Source organism: Nomascus leucogenys, chromosome 3 (genome assembly GCF_006542625.1).
Source record: "Nomascus leucogenys isolate Asia chromosome 3, Asia_NLE_v1, whole genome shotgun sequence".
Taxonomy (NCBI): Eukaryota; Metazoa; Chordata; class Mammalia; order Primates; family Hylobatidae; genus Nomascus; species Nomascus leucogenys.
The window spans coordinates 39,658,754-39,684,626 of record NC_044383.1 but is presented as its reverse complement, the minus strand read 5'-3'; the positions used below and the strand labels follow the sequence as shown (position 1 = coordinate 39,684,626).

Below are 25,873 nucleotides of genomic sequence, written 5' to 3'. Positions count from 1 at the left end.
GTAATCAAGGCTTCGAGGGATACAGTGGTGACTGAGGTCACACACTCAGGGCCAGAACCTAAGATTCCTGACTTCAAGTCTAAAACTGTTTCAGCTGTGGATCACCATGTGCAAATGTCTGAGTAAAGGCAAACTTCACTCTCCTTTGGTGATCTGCTTGGCATTGGACTTAGTTTAGATACGTTCATCTTTGTACAAAGACTGTTCTTCCACATATAAAGGAAGCAAAGAGATGGAAAAAGAATTATTAGCTAAACAAAAAGAGGCTGTTAGTGAATCCCAGGCCAAAGGACATATATCTTTTACCGGGTCTAATTACATCACATTACTTGAATCTTACATCTGGCCAAATTAGGATATTTCCATTTAAGAAAAGAAAACCAAAGATCAATAACGCATGCCTACTCCTGCAAAGAACATATAAATGGGTTCTGGTCAGTCTTATAGATATATTTTCCTATAATTACACATTAATTCTTTCTTAAAAATATTTCCCAAAACAGCAAAATTCCACCCTCCTTGGTAAGCGGCAAAGAGACAACACGGGAAACAAAACAAAACAAAACAAAACAAACCTTAGACCATTTAAAAACAAGCATAGTGCTTTGTAAAATCTTCGGGGTATCCCAGAGGTGCTGAATGCGTGGCTATTTCAATAAACAAACGCCCACTGTTTGAGCCTCCTGAAAAGGAGGCCACAGGACCCCCGGGCGCCCGGGCTTGGGAACCCAGCGCCCCTCCTTGTCTGTGCCATGACAGACAGGTTCAGTGTGACTTGCCAAGGATGGCTCCAAGCAGCTGGGCCATCTAGCCTGAACGCAGCAGAGGGTTGGACGCCTTAGGGCCAGCTGTGGGCACCACAGCCCGACCAGTGAGGCGGCGGGTCTCCCCAGGTTAGGAGGCCAGCGGAGGACGCGCGCGGTCTCCTTGGGGGAGGGTGCGGGTCGGACGCGCATGCGCACGGGCGCCATCGCCCGCCGGAAGAGCCGGCAGCCCCGGCGCTGCTGCTGGCGCCAGACGGCACCGGTCGGTGGTAGAGCGCGTGCCTCGAGATGCGGCCTCAGGACAGCACCGGGGTCGCGGAGCTCGAGGAGCCCGGGCTGCCGCTGACGGACGATGCACCCCCGGACGCCACTGAGGAGCCGGCGGCCGCCGAGGCAGCTGGGGCGCCAGACCGCGGCAGTTGCTGGCTTTGCCTTTCCTCGCCGTGTTGCTCCCGCACGGAGCCGGGTGAGTGCGCGGTGTGGACCGGGCTCTGGAGCGAGCGCCGGCGGGTTGGGGTCCCCGCAACCCGGGCACAGTGTCCACCGCGCCTCCGTCCCCACCCTGCCCGGGGCTCGGGAAACCCCTCGAGCTGTCAGCTGGGGGGCTGCAAAGCGGAATTCCCGGAGCCCCAGCCGGCGCTAAGACGGAAGAAACTTTCCGATTGTTTGCAGTCCTTTTGGGATTCCGAGGCTGCTACTGTAATTAGTGTCGGGGCAGGGCTGTGGAGTCAGTTTGCAGTTTGGCGTTCCCTCCCCTAGGTCGTAGGTGGGGGGTCAGCGAGAGAGGCCATCCTGCAGTGGGGCGACGTTGCGAGGAAGCTGACCCTGAAAAGTGATCCCGGTGGTTAAGGGTTCTCTCCGAAAAGGAAGCTGAAAAGCATCGAGTCTAGAAAAAATGTTCGTCCTAGAGTTTTAGAATCTTGGAAAAGCAGAGATAAGTGGGACCACTAGTTTTTAACCTTTAGGGATACAAGGACTTTTTAGCAAACGATGCAGAACAAGGCATATCTTGTTAAGAAGCTCACAGCCCTGTCCCCAAAGCCAGGGACCCCTCGTGAAGAACACTTTATGTTCAGTCCCCCTCCTTCGACACATGAGCAAAGTGAGGCCCAGGAAGGTGAGGGCTTTTGGATTTTCGTTTGTTTTGTCTCCTCCAAGATGTGGAACGTGGGGGTGAGATGGGGCCCATGTCCAGGGAGCAACAGGGTTAGGATCCCAGCTTGCCATATACCGGCCTAGGGCCCTTTCCACTGGCCACAAGTGCTGCTTCAAGCACATTCCTCTTAGAAGTCGACCATCTACCAGGAGCAGCTTCCTGCAAGAAGAAGGGGATAGGCAGATCTCTTTTTAGGACAGTTACACGGCCTGCACCACCTTGTCCTCTGGGTCACCTCCCCCAAGTGTGACCCTGGATTTCTGTTCCTCTCCTCTCACTGCGCTTTCCCCTCCTCCCTTTGTGCACTTTCCCCAAGTTAGAGAGACAGACTCTAGGAAGACTATTCTTGCACCATTTCTGTCCTAAAGGCAAACCGAAATGATCAGACTTGTGATCATTTATAAATGGGCTGGTGCCTCTAGAACAGGGGTTATGCCAGGCTGAATTGAACAGATAAGCAGCCTTTGAAAAGGTCAGTTTCTCACCTATCACCCTCTGGCTGAATGTCCTTCTGGTGGCATGCTGTATCAGTCCATGCAAACTCTTAAAGTTTCCCCTTTTTGCGAATGGAAGAGGAATTCTCTACTCCCAGGCAGCTCATGGCAAGATGAGAAACTTATGTGAGTGTATCTAAGAATCTTGTGGGTGTTTAACTTCAAAGAAAGTTTCTACCAGTAAGACTTAGTTATTGTAAGGTGACAAGATAATATTTTGGAAAGAAAATCGACATAAAAACACTTTACTGTTGTCATTGAACTTTGTGACACCTCTTGTTCTAACTGCTTATCTCAACAAAGCTTTTTTCAAGTTCTGGTTGGAACTGTTATCCATATGTCTTACATTCTTGGATGACCTTAACAGACACATACAGCTGTCCCAAGACATCTCCTTACTTTCTTCAGGGACAATGTGGGTCTTACACTGAAGCAAGGAGTAGTTTCTTAGGCCTGTGCCTCACATCCTCTGGAAGGAGTTAGTGATCGAGAGTAGCAGTGGTTCTCAAACCAGTGGAGCCTTTTAGAGTTACAGAGATTCTATTTCGGTGGGTCTGAGATGGGGCTTGAGAATTAATTTTTTTTTTTTTTTTGGAGTTAGGGTCTTACTCTGTCACCTAGGCTGTAGTGCATTGGCGTGATGACAGCTCACTGCAGCCTCGACCTCCGGGGCTTACTCGATCCTTTCATCTAAGCCTCCTGAGTAGCTGGGACCACAGGCACACACCACTACACCGACTAATTTAAAAGTATTTTTTGCACTGATGAGGGGGTTTCCCCGTGTTGCCCAGGGTGGTCTCAAACTTCTGGGCTCAAGAGATCCTCCCACCTTGTCCTCCCAAGGTGCTGGGATTACAGACATGAGCCACTGCACCCGGGAATTAAAAAGTGTTACTCAGGTGATTCTAATTCCCAACCAGGATTGCGAATCACCAGCTTAAAGCAGAGGATAGAGAAGCTGAGTAACTTTTCAGTTTTCTTCTAAGTGAGGAAATTACACCATGGCCACTTACCTAATTTGAATAATTTGAGTTACCAAATTATTAGATATGCTTGCAGTGGGTATGAATATGGAACCTAAACAAATGCCTCTTTCAGTTATGCTAGTCATGCCTATCTCCATTGACAGGATTGAAATGATTTAGTAAGAAACTGAGGTTTGTCTGAGTGGAGCCAGTCCTCACCCTCATTAACAAATCATCAAATGCAGCGAGGCCTTCTAATGTCTGTCCCTTCCCAGTTGGAAAGCATGAGCCTTAAGTGTTTATAGGCAAGAAAATACATGTATATGTGTTTTAAGGGAAAAGGTCATTAGGGCCAAGGGGGTGCAATTACATTTTTAAAGAGTTAAAATATTCCTGGGGAAAAATTAACAAGTTTATGTTGGAGAAGATACTTGAAACAGAGAGCAGGGAGATGTTTTCTGTCCTTGATCTTCTCGTTCTGTTCTGTTTGAGGGTGGAGTTTCTATGTAGGGGTTGAGTTTCTTTTAAGAAAAACTGTTTTATTTGGAACTGAATTCTGAAATTTCAGAGGCCAAACCCTAAGGCTGACCACAGCCAAGGCATGTATTTTGTGGTGCTTCACTTGGAAGTCTTCTAAAGCTTCCTTCTCATGGGCTGCGTGTGTGCAGTTTTTTTCTGCAGTATACGAGCACATGGATACAGAACAGAATGAGGATTCTGGCATCTTAAGGGAAGGACTACTACTAGTTCCAAAGCAGTGTCTTCAGCTGTGCACCTAGAACAGGAAGAGGTAGAGAATGGTGCCTTTGACCAAAAGGCCAGGCTGTAGAATGCCCCAGAAAGCCTGTGCATCAGCATACTTTGGTCCCAGTTTGCAGAGTCATCTCACTGACCTGAGGATGTGTAAATGTATTACCTGGTGTTTACATTTATCAGAGAAGGGCATTTTTAAAAAAATATTACACAATACTGTTTTATAGCTATCACATTGTAAAGTCCTAGATTGGAATGATAATACGAGTTTTCCTACAAATTGCTCATATCCACTCACCCTTCAGTTCCACTGTGCCCTTAATCAATGAGGGCCACTTGTGTTTCCTTCTTATCCTCAACCCTGTTTTTGTGTTAATTTCAAAAAAGAATATATCCCTCAGTGTGTGGCCTTTGTTTTAGGGCATTCTCTGCCCACCCTGCTGCTTTTGCTCTCTGAATGACAGAGGAGTAAGACTGAAAGCAGGTTCTACTCCTGTGTAGGAAACTAAGACATAGGAAGTGGCTAAACAAGTTTAAAGCTCACACAGATTGTCATTAATGACTGAATACTTGATGGCCTGGAGAAAGCACTGGTTTCCTGGTTCAGATGAAGCCAAGAGTAGGGATTAGATGGCAGTTCTGTACAAAGCACTTGGCATCCAAAGGGCTGGATAACCCACACCCTCGCCTTGAGGAGTTTGTGCTCTGAATGGGAAGATAAGTCATGAAGCATGAAAAGTTAAATATAGATTAGATTAACAGCTCAAAATAACAAAATGGAGAACCTTCCCAGATTATGCTGTTGCCGATAGTGTTAGACTCTTGGGTCTTTCCCTGAAGTTCTCTCATCTTTCATTCACTGAATATCCAGTGTCTTCCATGTGCCAGGCATGAACAAGACAGCAAGATCCCAGCCCTGGAAGAGCTCACAGACTTGTGGGGGGAAGTCAAATAATCAACAGAAAACTGTATAACCCAATTATAACCCATTTTCCAGAAAAGAACACTTTCTTCATAAAGCCAATTTCGCCAGTGAGGTGTGGCATAAGATATCATTTGGAAGGATTTTTTACTTGCCATCTTGACAAGTGTTTCTTAAAGATTTCTCTCACCATCTTGGCAAGCGTTCTACTTCTTGACTTGTAAGTGAGGATGATTCTTCAGTGAGCCATAGGAAATCCATTTGATAGGGCGAAACGGCATTTTAAAAATGCAGGTTTAAATTGTTGTCCTCATCTATGGTTCTTCATAATTGATGGGGAAAATGGTACAGGCCCAGAGAAATGATATGCTTAGGAGGTAATAAAGCCTGTTGACCTTTGACACTGTTCCATTTTTCTCAGTTTCTAAGTGAAAAATGATAACACATACACTTGGAAGCAAGGACTAACCGGAATTTAATCTTTTTCAGAAGCCAAGAAGAAAGCACCCTGTCCTGGACTTGGCTTGTTTTACACATTATTGTCTGCCTTCCTTTTCTCACTGAGCTCTTTATTTGTTAAAAAAGTGCAAGACGTCCATGCTGTAGAGATTAGTGCATTTCGATGTGTGTTCCAAATGCTAGTTGTTATCCCTTGCTTAATATACAGAAAGTAAGTATTTTTTAACTGCAAAGTAGAAGATATTAATAAATGTGTGTATATCTTTTCACCTGCCTATAATTACTCTATCTGCTTTATTCCTCTCATATACTTACCAGTTCCTATGCCCCTTGGCTCTGCTTAATGAAAAGTCATAAGCATCCACCCACAGAAGATTCTACCATAAGCATAAACCACATACCCAACAAAGTGGGGAGAAAGAAATTTTGTTGTTCACCACCTCCCCTTTTGAAAACAGAGCTTTCTTTGTATAATTCCTCCTGTCTTGTATCACCCTCCCTTCTTTCTTTTGGCATAACTACTGTTTGGAAGTAAAAAAAAAATGAATGAAAAGAAGTAATAGTGTATCCTAGTGTCAGAAGTTTTTTTAGAAGGGGCTGCTCTCTTACCAGGGCAAATAGAAGATTATAGTAATAATATTTAGGTATTCCTCAAAAGGTGATGGGGTAACCCTGAGCAAGGTTACTTTAGTATTTAGTTTCTTCTTTTGTAAACTGGAGGGAATGATACTGTGTGACCTCTGCCCTACAAGTTGATTCCAAGGGTCAAATAAGATTTATTATAGGGCAGAGTGCCTTGTGTAGAGTGTAACAGTGTATGAAAATTGTCTCTATTCCGCCCTCTCTGTTCTCTCCCAACCCAATTCCTCTTTTCCTTCCCTGTTGAACTCCCTACCCTCCCTGGGTTAAAATTATGCCTCCTTCAACTATTGTGACCTCCATATACCTCAGTGTATTTAGAACCCTGAGAGAGAGACCAGTTGGGTCCTTGGTGGCTGCCTGGCTCTTTGTCTCTTTGGGCAAAAAAGCCTATACCCCAAATGAAAAGCTTTAGTCACTTGGCACCAAAGTCTTCTTGTATCTCTAACATGGTGCGGATTCACTTAGAATAGTTTCACTCCATATCCTGAGGATTTGGTGGGAAAAGTGAAAATCTGTTAATATCTGCAAATTTCTGTCAATGTGGACAAGTCACACTATTTTAAGAAATGATGGTAGGGCTTTAGAAATTTCTAAGGGTAGCAGCAGAACACTGATGCTAACATAATCATCTCCCCCATTTTGAAATAAAGATGTTGTCAGGGGAAGGACACTGGAAGAATGTTGTTAAAATCCATGGTCCTAATCTGTTTTGACCCATTTTATGTTTTATTATCATGGAAGACTCTTTGCTTCTCAAAGTATGGGCCAAATGTGACCGTGCTTTCATTTTAACTCCAAGATACCTGGGGTAGCCTAGATGATAATCTAATGAAGTCTAGCCCTGGCACACGTCAGCAAGTTGCATCTAGCCAGGAACCTACACAGAGTGGGTACTTAGTAAATATTTATTGAAAAAGAATTTGAATAGAATAGCAGTAATCATACTTTGACAAACACTACATGTTCTTTTTCAGGGCGTTTTGACTCTTTCCTCATGAGAACAATGAAAACTTGTCTCATATTCAATGACTAAAATAAATTTTAGCAGTGTTTCAAGTTTTATAGAAAAATTCATGAGATTGAGGATGAGCGTTAGCTGGGTCTAAGTTTCCTTATACAGGGCAGCTGAATCTTGACATTGTATTTATTATAAAAGTGATATGTTTATAGAAAATTTGGAGAAAATAAATACAAAGAAGGAAAATTACCTATGAGTTTATTAAGATATAAACATGATTAACATTTATTTTCCTTTTTGTCCTTTTTGCAAGCATATATATACATATACATGGGATAAATATCTATATTAATTGAATTATAATTTTACTATGTATATAATTCACTTGCACTGGTTTTGCTTTTACTGTGAACACTTTACTGTCATTAACTATACTTAGAAAACACTATTTTTAAAAGGTATATAATATTCATTTGTGGATATTATAATTAATTTACTATTCCCTTATTTTTTGATATTTAGTACTTTTAAAATAATGTTTAATTACAAATTGTAATTTAAAAACAAATATTAATTTCATTTAATATGCATTTCTTCATTTGAATTTACAGAACTGGGTTTATAGGCCCAAAAGGTCAACGAATTTTCCTCATTCTCAGAGGAGTCCTTGGTTCTACTGCCATGATGCTTATATACTATGCTTACCAGACAATGTCCCTCGCTGATGCCACAGTTATCACGTTTAGCAGTCCAGTGTTTACATCCATATTTGCTTGGATATGTCTCAAGGAAAAATATAGCCCTTGGGATGCTCTTTTCACCGTGTTCACAATCACTGGAGTGATCCTTATCGTGAGACCACCATTTTTGTTTGGTTCCGACACTTCGGGGATGGAAGAAAGCTATTCAGGCCACCTTAAGGGAACATTCGCAGCAATTGGAAGTGCCGTATTTGCTGCATCGACTCTAGTTATCCTAAGAAAAATGGGAAAATCTGTGGACTACTTTTTGAGCATTTGGTATTATGTAGTACTTGGCCTTGTTGAAAGTGTCATCATCCTCTCTGTATTAGGAGAGTGGAGTCTGCCTTACTGTGGGTTGGACAGGCTATTTCTCATATTCATTGGGCTCTTTGGTTTGGGGGGTCAGATTTTTATCACAAAAGCACTTCAAATAGAAAAAGCAGGGCCAGTAGCAATAATGAAGACAATGGATGTGGTCTTTGCTTTTATCTTTCAGATTATTTTCTTTAATAATGTGCCAACATGGTGGACAGTGGGTGGTGCTCTCTGTGTAGTAGCCAGTAATGTTGGAGCGGCCATTCGTAAATGGTACCAAAGTTCCAAATGAAGCATCATTGCCGAAATACATATTTTTTTCAAGTACACCATCACCTAATTCACATACAGCATACGCACACATCTGGAAAATCTGCATTTGCTTCATTGGTTATATTTAATAAATTGCCTAAAGTACTATTTTTGAATATAGTATGTCTTTAGTTAAGAATAGCTAGTCTGTTTGGTGTAACAATTTTTTAGTAGCTTTGGTTTTGGTTTTGGTTTGTTTTTTTTGTTGGGGTCAAGTTGGTGAGAGGAGAGCTCCTTGTTTGAAGAAAAACCAAAAAATTTTATGGCTAGTAATATTATATGTAATTTTTAAAATGTATTTTTGGTACTGATGGGATATGGGTAGGGAGGCTATTTTAGATATTCCTTTAGCAGTGTAGAGCCTAAGAAACTTGGTTCTACCACCATGATCTTTTATATACTATGCCTTCAAGACAATTGATAATGCTGCTATAATTAGTATTATGTTGATAATTCATTTGCAACCTTATTCTATTTAGGAGGATGAAGTTGAAGCTTAGAATAGGTGCCTGCTTAATGGTGTTAATAATACAAATGAATTGGCCTTATTTTCAAGGATTTTATAAATGATTATCATACTTGTAACTCATATTTGTGCCTTTTCATTTTAATGCTGGAATTTTTATTATGTTACCTCTAAAACACTTAAATTGCCAAATTTGGCTAGTAGTTTTGTTTCAGTGGCATTAGCAACTGCAGCTAGCATTCTATAATTTTAATTGTCCTCACTTTTTTTTGAAACTGCACTAAATTCTTCTTAACATTCCAAGATTTCAGATCTTTAAATCACAAAGAGAAATCTTGGCATGACCAGTGTGCACGTTTCCATCCTGAAGTGTTTTTTCTTCACTAGAAATGTGATTTTCTATAAATTCCCCTTGAATTTATAGTGTGATGCCAAATAAAATTTTCTCAGGATCTTATTAGGTTGAACCATATGTAATTGCCAAGATTTTACTATTTTAACTTAGAAAAACCATAGTTTTTGGCCGGGCGCAGTGGCTCACGCCTGTAATCCCAGCACTTTGGGAGGCCGAGGCGGGTGGATCACGAGGTCAGGAGATCGAGACCATGGTGAAACCCTGTCTCTACTAAAAATACAAAAAATTAGCTGGGCGCGGTGGCGGGCGCCTGTAGTCCCAGCTACTTGGGAGGCTGAGGCAGGAGAATGGCGTGAACCTGGGAGGCGGAGCTTGCAGTGAGCCGAGATAGCGCCACTGCACTCCAGCCTGGGCGACAGCGAGACTCTGTCTCAAAAAAAAAAAAAAAAGAAAAATCATAGTTTCATATGATTCACCCTAATAGATACCTCCCTTATTCTCTAAATGAAATAGAAGACTTTGGAGTATATGTTTTTAAAGTAATTTTTTAAACTATGGTAATGTATTAAACTTATTTTTATAGTTATGAAATTATATGTAATAATGCTCTATGTTATACATTAAATGTAAAGACTTGTGAATCCATGTTTGATTGACTTTCATAGTTTCCTGCATTGAAATAAAATCACTATAAATTCTAGTTTATCAGCATGATGTTAAATGTCAGTGCCATACCATGATGCAGCACCATGACACTAACGCCATGAATTCAAACAGCACGTTTTACATCTGGAACTTCATCAGACCAATACTTTGCAGTTAGAGAGAATTTAATATCTAGAAAAGCTTGGGAGATTAGTCAGGACTTAGGGAGTATACATAAATGATTATTTGTTGTAATGAACCCTTTATTGGTGAGGTTGCAAAAGCCTCCAGCTGTTACTGTGTCAGATGAAGCATCTGTTACCATCTTAAGCCTGCAGAGTTGAAAGGTTATAGGCTCTTTCCTACCCTCTCATCATAATTTTTCCAAAGCAAAGAGGAACTTGGCTTCTGGGATTCGTACCTTGGTGAGAAAGAATCTTTTCCAATAGTTCCAATGGGGGAATTTTTGGCTTGCTGATTTTATCAATTGCCTTGACACCTGACAAATCCTAAATGAAGTCTATGTAGGTGAGTCATCTCTGTTCCACCTAATTTACAGTATTGGAATTTAGACTTGCAAAAACATCATTCTGCAACTATCTTAGATAATTACGGAATCAGAGCATTTGAGAACGCAGAGGTCTCAGAAATCATCACACAGGGGCCATGCTTCGTAGATAGGGATGATAGAGAGAACTGCCCAAGTTGAATTTCCATGGCCCTCCTCCCTCCCTTAGTTCCATGGTAAAGTATGGACGGTAAACCACTACTTGAGCCACCTAAGGTGAATTAACTCTCAGGGAACCCTCTTCCAGTTCTTTACCTTGCACAATGAAAGAATCAATGGCACCTAGAAAGTTAAATCCCTTTAGGCCCATACACTAGAGACATGTTTTGTTCCAACAATGGAGTTTAAATACTTGAATGTCACACTATGTAACAGGTTAGAGAAAATGTTTCTTCTAGCCCTTACAGGGTATGATTCCTAAACACAATGTCCAAGGTGTATACAAGGATAGGTATTGTAACAACTATGGGTATGTATATTTTGCTGAGTGTAGTTTCTATATCTTGAAAAGGAAAATATTTTCATAAATTGTTTTTATAAGTACTAATAAAATAATATAAAAGAAAGCTATATGTTGGTTGTTATGATTTAGCAAACATATAACTTATTTCCCTTTCAACCCTATGCTTCAAAATATATTTTCTATGGGAGATTGACCTCTAGCCATTCAGCTGGGATATAATCTCAAGGTTTAAACTGTTTATCTGACTCACTTGTACTATCAAGAGGGTCAGATGAACAGTGTAATCTGTTTATCCAAAATAAAGGCATTAATCTTCTGTGTTAGTGAGACCTTCATTCTTCTAGATCCTGAGAACTTAAAGCAGCTTTGAACTCTGTACTTTTTGTTCCTGTAGCTAATCCGTTACTAAATCCTGAAGAGTCTTTCTTCTTCTTGTCTTATTGTCTTCTTATTGTCTTGTGGATTCATTCTTTCCTCACCATTTCCACTGCTACCATCTTAGTCCAAGACTTAGCATCTTACACCTGAATTACCACAACAGTATACTGGTTACCTGCCTCGAGACTCTTTCTTCCACTCTGATTCCTGTCTCAGTGCCAGCTTAATGTTCCTAAAGCCCTGTTTTCACTGTTACTCTGGTTCTCATTGAAACCACAGTGATGCCTTATTTACACACCATATCACGTCAAATTTTCATCTGGCCCTACTCCCACTTCTCCAACCGGATTTCTACATCCCAACACAAATGGGATACTCAGATCAGTCTTACCACTAGCTCCCATGTTTGCTGGTAGAGTCCTTCCTCTGCATTTCCCCCCTGTCCTTACCTTCTCTTATTTACCCTCTAAGGCCTGTTAGCCTCCAATGGCTCAGCTTAGGCTTTTGTTTCTTCTGGACTCTAGCTTCTCCTATCCACATAATCCATCATGGAAGAGTGGGTAAAGCATGGGATTAGGATCTGAAGATCTAGTATGGCTTTACCACTTTTCAGCTGGGCAAATCACCTGATGCACCTGAGCCTGTTTTCCTCACTTGCCCAGTCCCTCTTGCAAATGAGTGCCATAGAAGGGCTTGTAGACCATTAAGATGGATGAAAACATTAAGTATTGAACTGTGGTTAAGACTGTAGAATTGAGTATCCACTCTCCTCTTCAAAATGAGGCTTATACCAGAGTCCTTACTCCTGAGCAGCCTCACCAGGAACCGTAGGAACATGCCTATCAGAGTGCAAACTCCATTCGGCCCCCTCCTGCTAGCACAGGATTGTGCTGTTGGACAGCTTTCACTTCCTAGCTGATCTTCCCATGTAGGGCTGCCAAGGATCACCAGTCCTTTCATGTGCAGGTGTTGCCACCTTTCCAGTTCTGGCCCTAGCTCTGGTCTTATATGGGTATTATGCTTGGCTCTGACCTGGGGAATGGGCCTGATTTATGTGTGTTTCCCATGCACTATGTACTCAGTATGGTTCTTTTAGCCTCTTACCTGTTGCACCCAGTAAGCATAATTAGTCTCTCGAAGGCATTCTAGTGGGAGGAGAGCCAGATGTTCTTGATACCACCCTGATCTCTGATCTAGGTGTGTATGGATCCATGGTCAATAATGGGCATTAGAATTTGGTTATATGGGTGAAGATTGGATATACGAATCCTGGACACTACCCTAAGCATGCTGTTTTATGCCCTGTTTGGTGCCTTATATCAGATCTAATACAGCTACCATATTCACCTAGAATTCTGCAAGATAACCTATCAGAGACTCTGATCCACAATGATGGATCCACGTTTTAGCCTATTTGAACATTAAGTTTGGAGCTGGATCTGGGAAAACAATTCACAGCCCATGAACCTTGGCACTTCTCATCTCCTGGAAATTCAGGGGTGGGCTTTATAGCAAGAGGGTAAGGAGAAGACATACTTGGTATCAAGGGAGGGCAGTAAATGTAGCAGAGATGCCCAGTACACAGGAAAACGTTCCACTGGGCTCAGGAAATGTCATTACTAGAGAAAGAGCCTGGGTCTCTTCTACTAAACTTTCATGATTCTAGAAACCATGTGAGATTAATACCAGTAAGTCTGATGAAGCAAAGGAAGTAAGCTAGATTCACGATTACTTGCCAGGGTGGGGTCAGGAAAGTATAAAACCATAGTTGAGCACAAGTAGTCTTGGGCAGGAGGAAATGTGTTCAGGTGAATGGTGCAGCACGAAAGTACCATGCCAGGGTTGGGAGCTCCATGGTGCAGCAGAAGTACATGGAAAGGCCAGGCCAGAGGAGTGCATTACTAACCAGAAGGCCTGTATCTGAAGATATAAGAACCTGGCTGTTCTTACAGCTGTTCCAAGTATACTTGGCCATGATTTAAGATTAAGCTGCATGTGCCAAGAACATACCAGAAAGAGAGAAACTAATAATACAACTATATTTGATTTTTTCTATGATTATAGTAGGTGCTAGCTCAATAATATTAGAATTGAATTCAAAGCAATAGCATTATTCAGAATGGACTAACGTTTTCTTTCTTCTGATATTCCCCCTGGGAAATCAGCCACGTTGCTGTGAGGAAGCCTGGGCTACATGGAGAAGCCCACATGAAGAGGCCCATGTGGAGAGGAACTGAGGCCCTGACACTTGGCCCCATCTGCACTACCAGCTGATAGCGAGCATGAGCCTGCCAGCCAGGTGAGTGTGCACGCTGGGAATGGATCCTCTAACTCTCAGGTGAGCTGCCCCAGCTGATGCTGTGTGGAACAGAGACAAGCCCTCCTCCTACCTCCTGAGCTCTGCTCAAATTGCAGATTTGTGAGAAAAAGAAACCAGTTATTACTGTTTTAAGTCACTAAAAAAATAAATAAAAATATAAATGATATAATTGTCTTGGATATGTATGTACCACATTATACACAATCACAATTACATAAAGCAAAACACCTCAAAAGAACAAAAATCAACAAAAGGTAGGACATTTTCATGGGCTTTTCTTAGCCTGTGACAGATAAAATTCGCAAAAATTAAATATATAGGGGATAAGAATAATAAAATATAATAAAGTTGGTCTAAACCAACTATTTTCAAAGTGTGGTTTGGATAGCTCTGAGAGTCCTCAGTACCCTTTCAAAGTGTTTGTGATGTCAAAACTATTTTAATAACAATACTAAGAATGTTATTAGCCTGTTTCACAATCATTCTTTCATAAGTATACAGTGGAGCTTTCCAGAGGCTATTAGACATGAAATTGCAACAGCTTGAATGCAGAAGCAGATAGGAGAATACAGCTATTATCTATCAAGCCAGGTTTGCAAAAATAAAAAGCAATGCCACACTTCTCACTAATTTTTTTGGAAAATAGTTATTTTTTATTAAAGTGTTATGTATATTAACATATAATTACATTATCTTTCAAGGCCAGCACAGTGGCTCACACCTGTAATCCCAGCATTTTGGGAGGCCAAGGTGGCCAGATCACTTGAGTCCAGGAGTTTAAGGCTGCAGTGAGCTATGATCACGCCACTGCACTCTGGCCTGGGTGACAGTACAAGATACAACAGATGAACACATTTCCTGTTTATGTGCTTTAGTTCCTTTCTATGTGCATTTTGGGAAAGTCAGAAGTCTTTGGTACTTTGCAGCATGTGTGCATTGGTACAACTTCTAGGAAGGGCAATTTGGCACCATCTATCAGATTTACTCATGTGCAAAATGATATGTACAAGTTTATTCCAGCCTGATTTGTAATAGCAAGAAAAAATGGAACTAGCCTGAATTCCCTCAGTAGAGTACTGGTTAAATAAGTCATGGTATATACCCAAAATAAAATATAATGCAATTAAAAATAAATTTAAGAAGAGCAAGGAAGCTTTCCATATATGGGTGTGGAATAATGTCCAAAATTGTGAAGTGAAAAAGCAAAATTCATATCATGGTTATGTGCTCATTTGTATAAAAAGAGGGTAAACAGAATATTCCAGGAGGATATGCAAGAAACTGTTAACATTGGTTGCTTTGGCAGCTGAAGGGCAAGGTGAGAGGAGACTTTCCACTGAATCCCCTTTTACACCTTTTGAATTTTGAACCATATGGGTAAATAACGTAGTAAAAATAAAATAAAATAAAATTGGTGAAACAAAAATAAAAAGGTGACTTGATGGAAAAGAAAGGAGAAAGAAAAGGAGTAAAAGACATAGGGAGCTACATATATACATTACGTCATACATACATACATGCATAGAGAGATGTTTACTGCTTTAATCTGGGCTGTCACCCTGACTCACCTTACTGACTTCCTTTTGCTCCCTCCTCTTTTGCCTCATAGAGTCTGCAGACTATACTTAAATTCCCACATGCTCCATGATTGAAGAGAATACAAAGGTGAAACTGAAGTTCACCTTTTTAATAGGATTATATCCTCCAAGATCCGAGGAAGCGTTGTGTGGCCCTAATTCAGATGTCTGCCTTCCTATGGCACCAAAACAATTTTTACTTGGAAAGGACACTAACATTTATTGAATAAACCTCATCCCAGCCAAGAGCTTCTTAATCTTTGTCTCGTTCCCTCACCAACCTTGGGAGATAGACTGATTGGGAACTGAAGTTCAAAGAGGTTAAATGGGGTTACCTACCTGCTAAATTGTAGTCCCCTCACTAGTAAATGATGAGGTTGGGCCATGAGGTCTGCCTGACTCCAAAGACCTTGCCCTTTCCGATACTTCATGCTGCCTCCATACTTGAGGGTGGTAGAATGCAGAATAGGGAGTCATTTGTCACTGTGGTGGAGAAAGGATTGTTTTTTGACTTCGGGATTTAGGGATACATATGTCCTCCTTCCTCCTTACCCCTTCCCCTCCTAGAGCAAGAGCTAGAAGTGAAAGAATAGAAGGTGATGACAACACTGCATATATTTCAGTTTTATTTCTTCCAATCTACTAATCAACATTTGTTGGGCAGTAGCCATAAACCTAGCCAATGCAAGGAAACACCAAATATTGTCAAGCCCTCACATTGGTCATAATTGGAAGCAAACATGACATATATGGACTATATGATCAGTTTGCGTGGGCTACAGCAAGATGTTGCCCAAGAGCCTAGGCATGAGCTGGCTTCCTGTGGCCTCCAAGCAGGAAAGAATGGAGCTATACACAGTCATCTGAATATACAGAAGTGAACCCTGGGCCAGCCACATTCAGCCGTAACTTCCCCAGACTGTTTCTACAGGTGCAGTGTGCCAATCAGAAGAAAGGTGGCCAGCCTCAGGAGAAAGGACAGGAGAGTGACTCTGGCAGGCCTGCTCCATTGTAGAGATGAGATACACCAAGATAGTGAGTTCCCAGCTTTTCTCCCAAAAGCTCCCCTAATAGCTGAGAAGAATCTGGAGGCATAGCTACCATCACAGCTGCGCTAACCACCATTCTTTACTGTATCCTTCAGGTGTCTGTCCTAGCTAGTTTTGTGGTCTGGCTCCTTCAGTCCCTGCAACAAGCCTGTTTATTTTCATTATATTGCTGAGGTTATAGAGCTTGGACAAGTTACATGACTTTTTGAAGATCACGTAGCTAGTAAGTGTCAAGAGTCTTATTCTCAAAACCCTGGTCTGTCCAACTCCAAGCCTGTGCTCCTGACTCCACTATTCTACTGCTTACCCTAAGCCTAAAGCTGCCCACTTCAAGCTCAAATCCTCTTGGAGGCTTCATGCTTTAAAAAAAAATCCATGCAATTTTTTGCATCCTAATTAATAATATATCTGTGTGTTTTAGTGTAAAAATTTTTTTAAATTACCAATTCAGTTATTTAGCTTTTGATTCCCCAAATCTTTGGTACCCTAGGCAGATGTGTCATATTTATCCTGGGCTTTATGGACTCTGGTTTGAGGGACTCTTGAACTTCATTTTAAGAAACATGGCCCAATGAGTACACAGTCAAGTCTTCATGTCCCTGAACACTACATTATAAAATCAGCACTCCTTGTTCTTTGTATATTTGTGTTATCAAGTAACTATGTGATTATAATCTGGCTTCTCATATACCATAAGTGCAGAAGAGAATCAAAAGATTGAGTAGCTGATTCCCTAAACTGTCAAATTTCCAATTGTATATTAATAAAATTTGTATTGTTTCACAAATAAGACTATGTTTTTGGTTATTGTTGCTCTTCCTAGAGAGATAGAATGTGTTCCCAGCTTCCCTCATCCCCTTTTGTCTGAAATAATATCCCTGTATTTGAGTAATTATGCTGGCTGCTATAACAGACAACACCCCAAATCTCAGAGTCTTAAAAAATAGTTTTATATCTCGATTCCCTCACAGTCTGATGTAAGTTGCAAAGTCTCTACAGTATCTCTCCTTTAAGTGGTGATTAGGCTCCAGGCCCCTTCCCCCGATGATCCTGACTTCTTATACAGGTAGCCTCCAAGTTTACCAAGATTTTATGTCAACAGTCTTGACAGAGAACATCGTTTCTACCCAAATGCCATTGACTTTAACCTAACTTAAAAGGAGGGTAGGAAATAAGTTTTCCTTTGTGCTCAGGAAGAGGAAAAGAACAATAGCAACAGAATTTGGTGAATCTAAAGCATTGTTTCTGCCATAACCCCCTTCCTTTGGGGAACTGCTGAAATCTAAGTCCCTAGTTTTGATGGAGCTGGCAATTCAGAATCCTACCCCCAGTGGCCTAGGAAGTGGGCAGGCCCATGATCTGAGCTCAGCCAAGTCAGGTTTATCTCTCTCTGTAATTTGAATCATGAGCAGGGTCTCAAGTGCAGAAGGTGCACCCTTGAGCTGTCCAGTGGCAGTGCTCAGAGAGAAGGGCCGTGCGTGCTGGCTATGGAAATCCTGTAGACAGACTGGGTCCTGTCCCTCCTGATGCCCAGTCGTCCAGCTCTTCCATCAAGTCTGTGAGATCCCCACTATCCTTCCGATTAATTCCCTACTTGTGATTAAGTTAGAATTTGTTTCTAGTCCAGGTGCAGTGGCTCACGCCTATAATCCTAGCACTTTGGGAGGTGAAGGCAGGCTGATTGCCTGAGCTTAGGAGACCAGCCTGGGCAACATAGCAAAACCCAGTCTCTACTAATAAAGACAAAAAATTAGCCGGGCATGGTGGTCATACCTTGTAGTCCCAGCTATTAGAGAAGCTGAGGCAGGAGACTCGCTTGAACTCAGAAGGCAGAGGTTACAGTGAGCCGAGATGGCACTACTGCATTCCAGCCTGGGTGACAGAGCCAGACTCTGTCTCAAAAAAAAAAAAAAAAAAATTGTTTCTCTTACTTGTACCCAAATGCAATTATTAAATATTAATCTTAATTAATACCCAATATTTGCCACCTATATGCTAACAAGCAGGTTTCCCATCTCTTCATGACTCGATCCTTGGGGATATGATGGGCTATCTGGCCAACCTTTTTCAGATGACATCTGTCTATCTTATTAAGATCTTTAATCTTCTAATTGCATGAGAAAAGCAAGAAACAGTACAAAGCAGATGTTTAAGGCCAAAGAAGTCATAAAGACAACATGCCATCCTCCGCAGGGATGTCAGATGGACAATGGGGTCATATCCAGGAGTGATCTCTGAAGAAAGATCCCATACATCAATTTGTCAACCTATTTCACAGACAAAAATCAGGATTCTAAAATAACGCTGTCCAGTAGAATTACACTGCAGGCTACACATGTAATTTTTAGTTTTCTGGAAGCCATATTAAATAATGTAAAAAGACAAGTGAAATTAATTTTAATAATATATTTGATTTAACCCAATAAATCCAAAATATTACTGTTTCAACATGTTATCAATATAAAAAATTATTAGTGAGATACATTCTTTCCATCATACCAAGCCTCAAAATCTAATGTGTGTTTTATAGTTACTGCACATCTCAACTGAGACCAGCCACATTTCAGGTGCTCAGTGGGTACATATGGCTAGTGAAATGACCTAATAGTCCCATAGACAGTTGTTTTTGGATAAACATAGAAATTGGCCCTTGTTTGTATCTGAGTTCCTTCCTCAGAAAAGGATCCCCAGGCCTCTCACGAAGTATCAAAGAACTGAAACCACATCATTGCATCCACACAATGAAACGCCAGGCCCCTCATTCATCATGATTGCTTCCTTACGCCTCTCGAGTTCCTGTTTTCTCAGACATAGTAACGTCTTCCCTGCTATATAAACTCCTAATTTTAGTCAGTCAGAGAGATGGATTTGAGACTGAATCCCCATCTCCTTGGGTGCAGCCCCCAATTAAAGCCTTCTTCCTTGGCAATACTCATTGTCTCAGTCATTGCCTTTCGGTGCAGCAAGCAGCAGGACCTAGACGGAACCCGTGGTGTTTCAGTGACACTAGTAGTTGGCATGTTTGACAGCATAGTTCTAGAAAGTGCTAGGAAGAAAGGAGGGTTCTAACAGCAGGCACGATTTCTTGAGCCCTGCCATGTGCCAGCACATGTCAAAGCTCCTTACATATTTCTCTCATTTGATCCCTGGAAAAGGCTTTTGAGATTCTTATTTTCTCTGTGTTACAAATGAGAAAGATGACTTAGCGAGTTTAAGAAACTTGTGTGAAGTCACATTGCTAAAAAAGGACAGAGGACAAAGCACACAACACACACAGTCTGTCTGACCCAAAGCAAACATTTTCTAATTGATCTCATGCTTTTCATTTACAGATATGAGGACGTGAATTGCCTTGGACTTTTACCCTAAAGGTTGTGGATCAGGAAAGGTCCTAAACAAAGCACAGGGGAATGGCACTAATCTCACCAGTAAGGTGTGTAGCCAAACCAGCTGTTCCCTGTTAAGGTAAGAGGCCTCTAACATGAATTAGAGAAACAGAAACAGGTGCTAATACATGTCTCCAGCCAAAAAATTCTATGAGAAGCAATGGTGAGGTGATGAGCAAGGCGAAAACACAAGTAAAGCTCCACTAACCAGAAAGAGATAAGTGGGTTTGAACATTAACAAAGGGCAGAATTGGTGATAAAAAGTATTCAAAAACTTGGAAGATAAACATGCAATTTCAGTAAAGCCAGTGGAGGCGGGTGCCACAGTTCCACTTGTAAGGTTGCCCTTGGGAGGAGGAGGAACCGGAACCTAGAGCCAGGTCAGGGCTTACCTGGATCACCTATGGAGATAAGGGGAAGCGATCCCTCGGAAGAACCAAAGTCACAATGGAGGAGACGAGGATGTACCACCATCCGAAGTGTGTGTTTGAGAACATCCCTCTTCAGCAGGCTTCGCACAGGTTACCAGGATAGACAGGTGCTTATGGATGCTCAGCCAAGACTAACTTAAAAAGTCAGAGTCCATAAAACAGTCCTCAGTGAAATAAGAACACCATGCTAAATCTAGTAAGTGTTTACATTTTGCCTTTTATGTATTAGTGTTTACCCTTTATGAAATTATGGTAATAGTGGATAGTCATTGTTTGGGTGGCTGTGTGTGGGTGTGTGTGTGTTTAAAGTCTTCACTTGGCAAATATAAAAGTCAACAACTTTATATTGGTCCTCCAGTTTTACTATTAAAACAAATTGATGGTATATAAAATTTTAAAAAACACTGCTTGCTGAAGATCCCATTTGTTTCTCTCTGATATTATTTCAACTATTCACTCAACCCTAGCTGCATCCTCTGTGTATAAATATGCTCAAATTTCTTCTGATTAAACCACATCAAACAAAACCTCCCTTAAAAATCTCCTCCCTTCCTCTCTAGGTACACCCAAGCACTTGTTTCTTCTTTATCAACCATTCTTTCCTCAACCCACCAGCTGTTGTTTTTTACCCCCATTTTCCACATTGGCAATTGAATATTAAACTGTGCAATCGTTTTTCCACCCAAGTAAAGATGAATTAAAATTTGTTACTCAATCTCAATGTTTTCCCTTCTGGTTGAATCACTGTTAAAACGGTCTTGCTTTCTTCCTATTTAATCCCTGTGGGAAGGCACAGTATTTCAGCTACATTATGTGTTAAATTGGTCTTTGTCAGCTACCTCGGGAATGTAGCCAAGTTTATATGCTTATATATAAGAGAAAAGCTAAGTTCCAAACTGGCTTTCAAATAAACATTGCTGTTAACTTTTTATTTTTACATAATTTTAATTTTACATAATTAATTTGACATAATTTCAGAACTACAGAATTACAGAAACACTACAAGAATTGTACAAAGAATTCCCATTACCCAGATTCCCCTAGAGTTAATATTTGAGAGTAAGTTGAAAACATGAAGCCATTTACCTCTGTATAGTCGGGGGTCACAGTTCTCTCTCTCTCTCTCTCTATATATATATATATGAATGAATGAAAGAGAGAAAGAAGAACATACAGGGAGGAGGAGAAGAAGGAAAGTAGACATATATTTTATGAAATTTGCTTATGGGATTGTGTGGGTTGGCATGTCAGAAATCCATAGGGCAGCCTAGCAGGCTGGAAATTAAGGTAAAAGTCAATATTGCAATCTTGAGTCTGAATTCCATAGAGCAGCAGGCTGGAAATTCAAGCAGGGTTTCTATGTTGCAATTTTGAGGAGAATTCCTTCTTCCGGAAACCTCAGTCTTTGTTCTTAAAGTCTTCAATTGATTGAATGAAGCCTACTCACATTACGGAGGGCAATCTGCTTTACTCAAAGTCTACTGAGTTAAATGTTAATCACATCTAAAAAATACCTTTCCAGCAACATCTATTTTGGTGTTTGACCAAACAACTGAGTGCCATAGCCTAGCCACATTGACACATAAAATTGACCATTGCACTTCTACAGTCCTGCAGTGTATATTTCCTTGAAAAGGACATTCTCTCAATAAGCACAGTAAAATGTGCAAAATCAGAACATTAACATCAATACAGTGCTATCATCTATTATGCCAACCTTATTCAGATTTTCACAATAACGTAATGGATAGCCAAAAAAAAAAATCTGGAGAAAGTTAACAAGAAAAATGTTTAAAATCCAGAAACTGAGAAATTAATGGAAATTAATTGTAATTACCTTCAATTAATTGTAATCGAAAGTAACTTTAATTAAGAATTGTTAACTTTTTTTTTAAAGCCTCTGATCAAAGAAATTAAAAGTTGGTAATTTTCTGATGGACTCACCCATTTTTTTGAAATTTGGTTTTCCAAATCCCAAAGTCTGGTACCTGACTGGAGATTCCATTCTTTCTCATCTGCTCCGGGAACTTGTTTTTCTGAGTTCTCAAACTCTTCATTTCTACTGACCCCTCTTCTGCTTTTAAGTATGTTCAGATCTCTTCTATATTCACACCAACAAAATCAAACATTTCTCTTGCTCCAGCATTTCTCTTGGGTTGACATCCTCGTTCTTCCCATCCAACGCAGATTTCTAGAGACCCACATCTGCCTCATTATCCTCCCCACACATTCACCTCTTGATTGTAGTAGACACCATTGTTTCCTTAATCAAATTCATCCTCCTCCCTTTTTCCTTGCTTGAATCTCCCCAGTTTTAAGTTCTCATGCCACGTGCTGATGAAAGTGCTCCCAATCCAAACCCAGTGGAGGGGCTAAGGTAGGGGTGAATTTCAATTAGTCTCTAAACCAAACATTCCAATCCTCTTGCCAGTGATTGGCTTAGAAAGGGGCAAAGTAACCAGTTCTTACCAATGATGCGTAAGAGGCAGTCTGCAGGCAACACCTCTGGGAAAGAGTTGCTTGTTCTCACAATGAGGCCTCTGACGAGTGTTTTCTGTTTGCGTAAGGAGGTGATGCTAGAGCTGCTTCAGCCTCTTGCCGCCATGAGGACATCTAGCCAAACGCATCTTGATTGATAAAACTCATTGGCACCGGCAGACGTAGTTAACATTTTGCAAGCTAGGAACCAGTTACTGGAGAATTATATAGTTGTTTCTCTCCCAGAATTCAAGGTAATTAAAAATCTATTCTTAAAAAAGCTTTACTTTTCAATTTTAGAAAATATAATTTACTAATATTATAAAAGCATTATTTCTTATTCCTTCCTGCTTTTCTTTTTAGCAAATGCACAGTATTTATGTTGTGTTAAATGTCCTGTTGATGGATACCTTGAGAATTTAACAACTGAATACTGCATTATATGTAAAACAAAATCCTAAACCTGACCAACGACTTCTTTAATAGAAAAATCCAGTGACCTCATCTCTTTGTTATCGTATCTGCCACATGGCATACAAATTAACTTTTAAATAATAATTCATTCATGACCTGAAATGTCCTGGAATCCATCAGTTCATGGCAATGCTGTGTTAGCCAGTGCTCTCAGCCATTCAATTCAATATGAGTTACTTTAATGCAATATCTTTCTAAGGTTCTGTGCACTTTCTTAAGTATGATCTTTTCAAAAGGCTGCCTGGCAGCTTGGTCTGTGATTTTTCAGCAAGGATAGCAGTAGTATTTAAACAGAACAGCTTTTAAGATTCAGAAATCATTAGCAGGAAAGTGACTTTAATGAAGAGGTTTAGTAGTTCTTATTATCAAAGAATGTTGATTTGGACATCTGCCTGTACCACACTTAGGGAAAAAAGAACTGTCAAAATAACAGGCTAGGTGCTTATGATTCACTTGGCTTAGAGCTCAGTTTTACCAGTAGATGTCACTATAGTCAGACATTATTTTAAAGCATCAAAAAGAAAAAGGTAACCTCACCGGAGTTTAAAGGATCTGAGGGGGAAAAAAGCAAACAAGTTCTTCTATAGCTAAACATGTGCTCTTCTTTTTTAAAAAGCACAGTAGGCATTGAATAAATGTTTACTAAGTGAATCGACAAACAATCAATGCATATGGAATAGTCTGCCCTGGAATCTTTGTGATTGAGTTATGCTCTGACAGGAATCAGAGGAAGAGCTTTAGAGTCTGCAGAACAAAAATGATCTCTAAGATGCAAGCAGGCAGGTACAGAAGTAAGCAACTCTGTCCAGAGTCCATTCGTGAGAAGGGACGTGGGGATTCAAGCAACTCAACTGTGCAGACTGCGTGCGCGCCACCCTATGCCAGGCACTGAGCTAGGGACTACTAGAATCAGAGAGGGAGTCGCGGTACATAGAGCCGATGGCGAAGTAAAGCAGAGGTCATGTGTTCTGTCCTCCATCCTGGAGTAGGGGAGGGGCGGGTTTTCCTGGCTTCAGAGGTAGATCAAAGTTCTCAAATCAGAGTGAAGGAGCTGAGAAACAATTCCCATCAGCTCTCCTTCAACACCCTCTTTCCTTTTTTTAAACTGAGGTTTGCCTGCATAAGGCAGAAAGAGATTAGGCAAACAGTTTTGCAAACCTGGCAAATTATTCAGAGGTTTGATATATTGATGATATATGACAACATGTATTATAGCTATTTCGAGCGCTTATTAACTGGCACATTCTGCACCAATTCCATTCTCTGATTTAATCCTCCTAAGAGCTCTAAGAACCAGGAATTTCTATTATCCTCATTTTTTGAGGTGAAGTATCTGAAGAATGAGGGGGAGCAGGGTTGAGAGGTTAATTTGTCCAGGATCACCCAGTTAATGAGTGGTAGGACCAGGTTCTAACTTAGGCCTGTATGGGGCACTCTGCTGTGTTCCTTCCTTAGTTCATTATTCCAAGGAAACTGACTCTAGTCAGGGTCTGACTACCAGCAAAATCTAGGATCCATGTTGTTTAAGTTGATTTTGCCCCAGTCATTCCTTTTTAAACTCTTAATTAGCGAACCATTGTTATGAACAGGGCACTCCGTTTTGGATTAGGAGAAGGGGAGTATAAAGGAAAGACAGCGGGCTGTCCTAAAAGAACTTATGATTGAGTGGGAGTAGACATGGGGGCATTTGGAGATGGGAGGAGCTTGGACAAGGAAGGTCACCCAGCATCTGCCTTCTCCATACGGCTTAGGAGGGTTTGGGGAAAGTGGAAAAGATTTGGAACAGCTGCTGTAAGGAATGTGCTAGGTTAAATAATGTGTCTGGAGAAGTGAGGGGTATTTCAAGATCCTTCTTTCCACACCTCAGAATTAATGGAGCTTATTTTCTCAGATTTTCCAAAATAAAGTTCACCTCTGGCTAGAGCTCAAGCTTGAAGAATTTCAGTACAGAATTTAATCTTGTCTCTTGAAAAACTGTCAGCACTTAATTTTTTTTAATCATGAAAACAGATAAATGATAACACTGCACTGAGAAGGAGGCGAAAATGCTTGCTTGACTTGCAGTGTTGATTATCTATCCAATTGGATTTTTCTTAGTGTCAACTTTATTTCTGAAATAAGAAAACAACCAAATAAGAAACATTTTTAAAACCACAAGTTGAAATCCTAAGACAAACCTAACATTAGGGATGTCTGAATTTGTTAGTATCTTCGAGGCACATGGGTTACATTGCCCCAACCCTCTCGTTTTGAACAATGTCATCTGCCCACTTTGTGTTTTTTCATAAATGTGTAAGTGTTTTCTGGTTGTTTTCATTTCTGCCTCCATTCCACTTTAAATATTTTGTTTAATTATCACATTACATTTTATGTTTAGAAATCGTCTCTTAAAGACATTCCATTTTGCCTGTAGTGAGGGAGGTAAATTTGGTTGAGTGTTAATTACTAATGGAATTTGTCCAGACTCAAATCTTTCCCCATACACTTTACCACAGAACAGGTAAAAAATGTTGCTCTGGAGAAATAATAGCATAAATATCTCTAAATCAAGGGCTTAGTAACAAAGTCCACAACTAGTATAATATTTTTTCAGAGTGGCTGTCAAAAACTGTACAAATTCATTAGTAAAGCCCTACACAAGGGGGAAAACACCCCCAAACAGGAAAAATAAATGGCTAATAAATATATGAAAAAATCAACTTTGCTGTAAATAAAGATAAATTAATGGAGCAGTGAGTTCTTTTCACTTTAAGTCACAGTTTGGGGTTTGTTTTTATAAAAATAACACTTGATATTGGCC

At 40.6% G+C, this 25,873-nt stretch overlaps 1 protein-coding gene across 4 annotated transcripts; it reads left to right on the top strand.

The window, feature by feature from the left end:
• The first annotated feature begins 991 nt into the window (after positions 1–991).
• Positions 992–17,094, top strand: SLC35G1 (solute carrier family 35 member G1). 4 transcript variants are annotated; one of them, XM_004087572.3, is made up of 3 exons: positions 992–1,179; positions 5,544–5,724; positions 7,725–8,591. In XM_004087572.3, the coding sequence occupies exons 1-3, from the start codon at positions 1,053–1,055 to the stop codon at positions 8,461–8,463; spliced, it is 1,047 nt and encodes a 348-aa protein (XP_004087620.1). In that variant the 5' UTR covers positions 992–1,052; the 3' UTR covers positions 8,464–8,591. The 4 variants fall into 4 exon arrangements, 3 of the variants coding, with proteins under 3 accessions (XP_004087620.1, XP_003255287.1, XP_012361120.1); XM_003255239.3 differs by having other exon boundaries at positions 992–1,230; XM_012505666.2 differs by having other exon boundaries at positions 992–1,230; positions 5,547–5,724; positions 7,725–8,467.
• Positions 17,095–25,873: the final 8,779 nt, after the last annotated feature.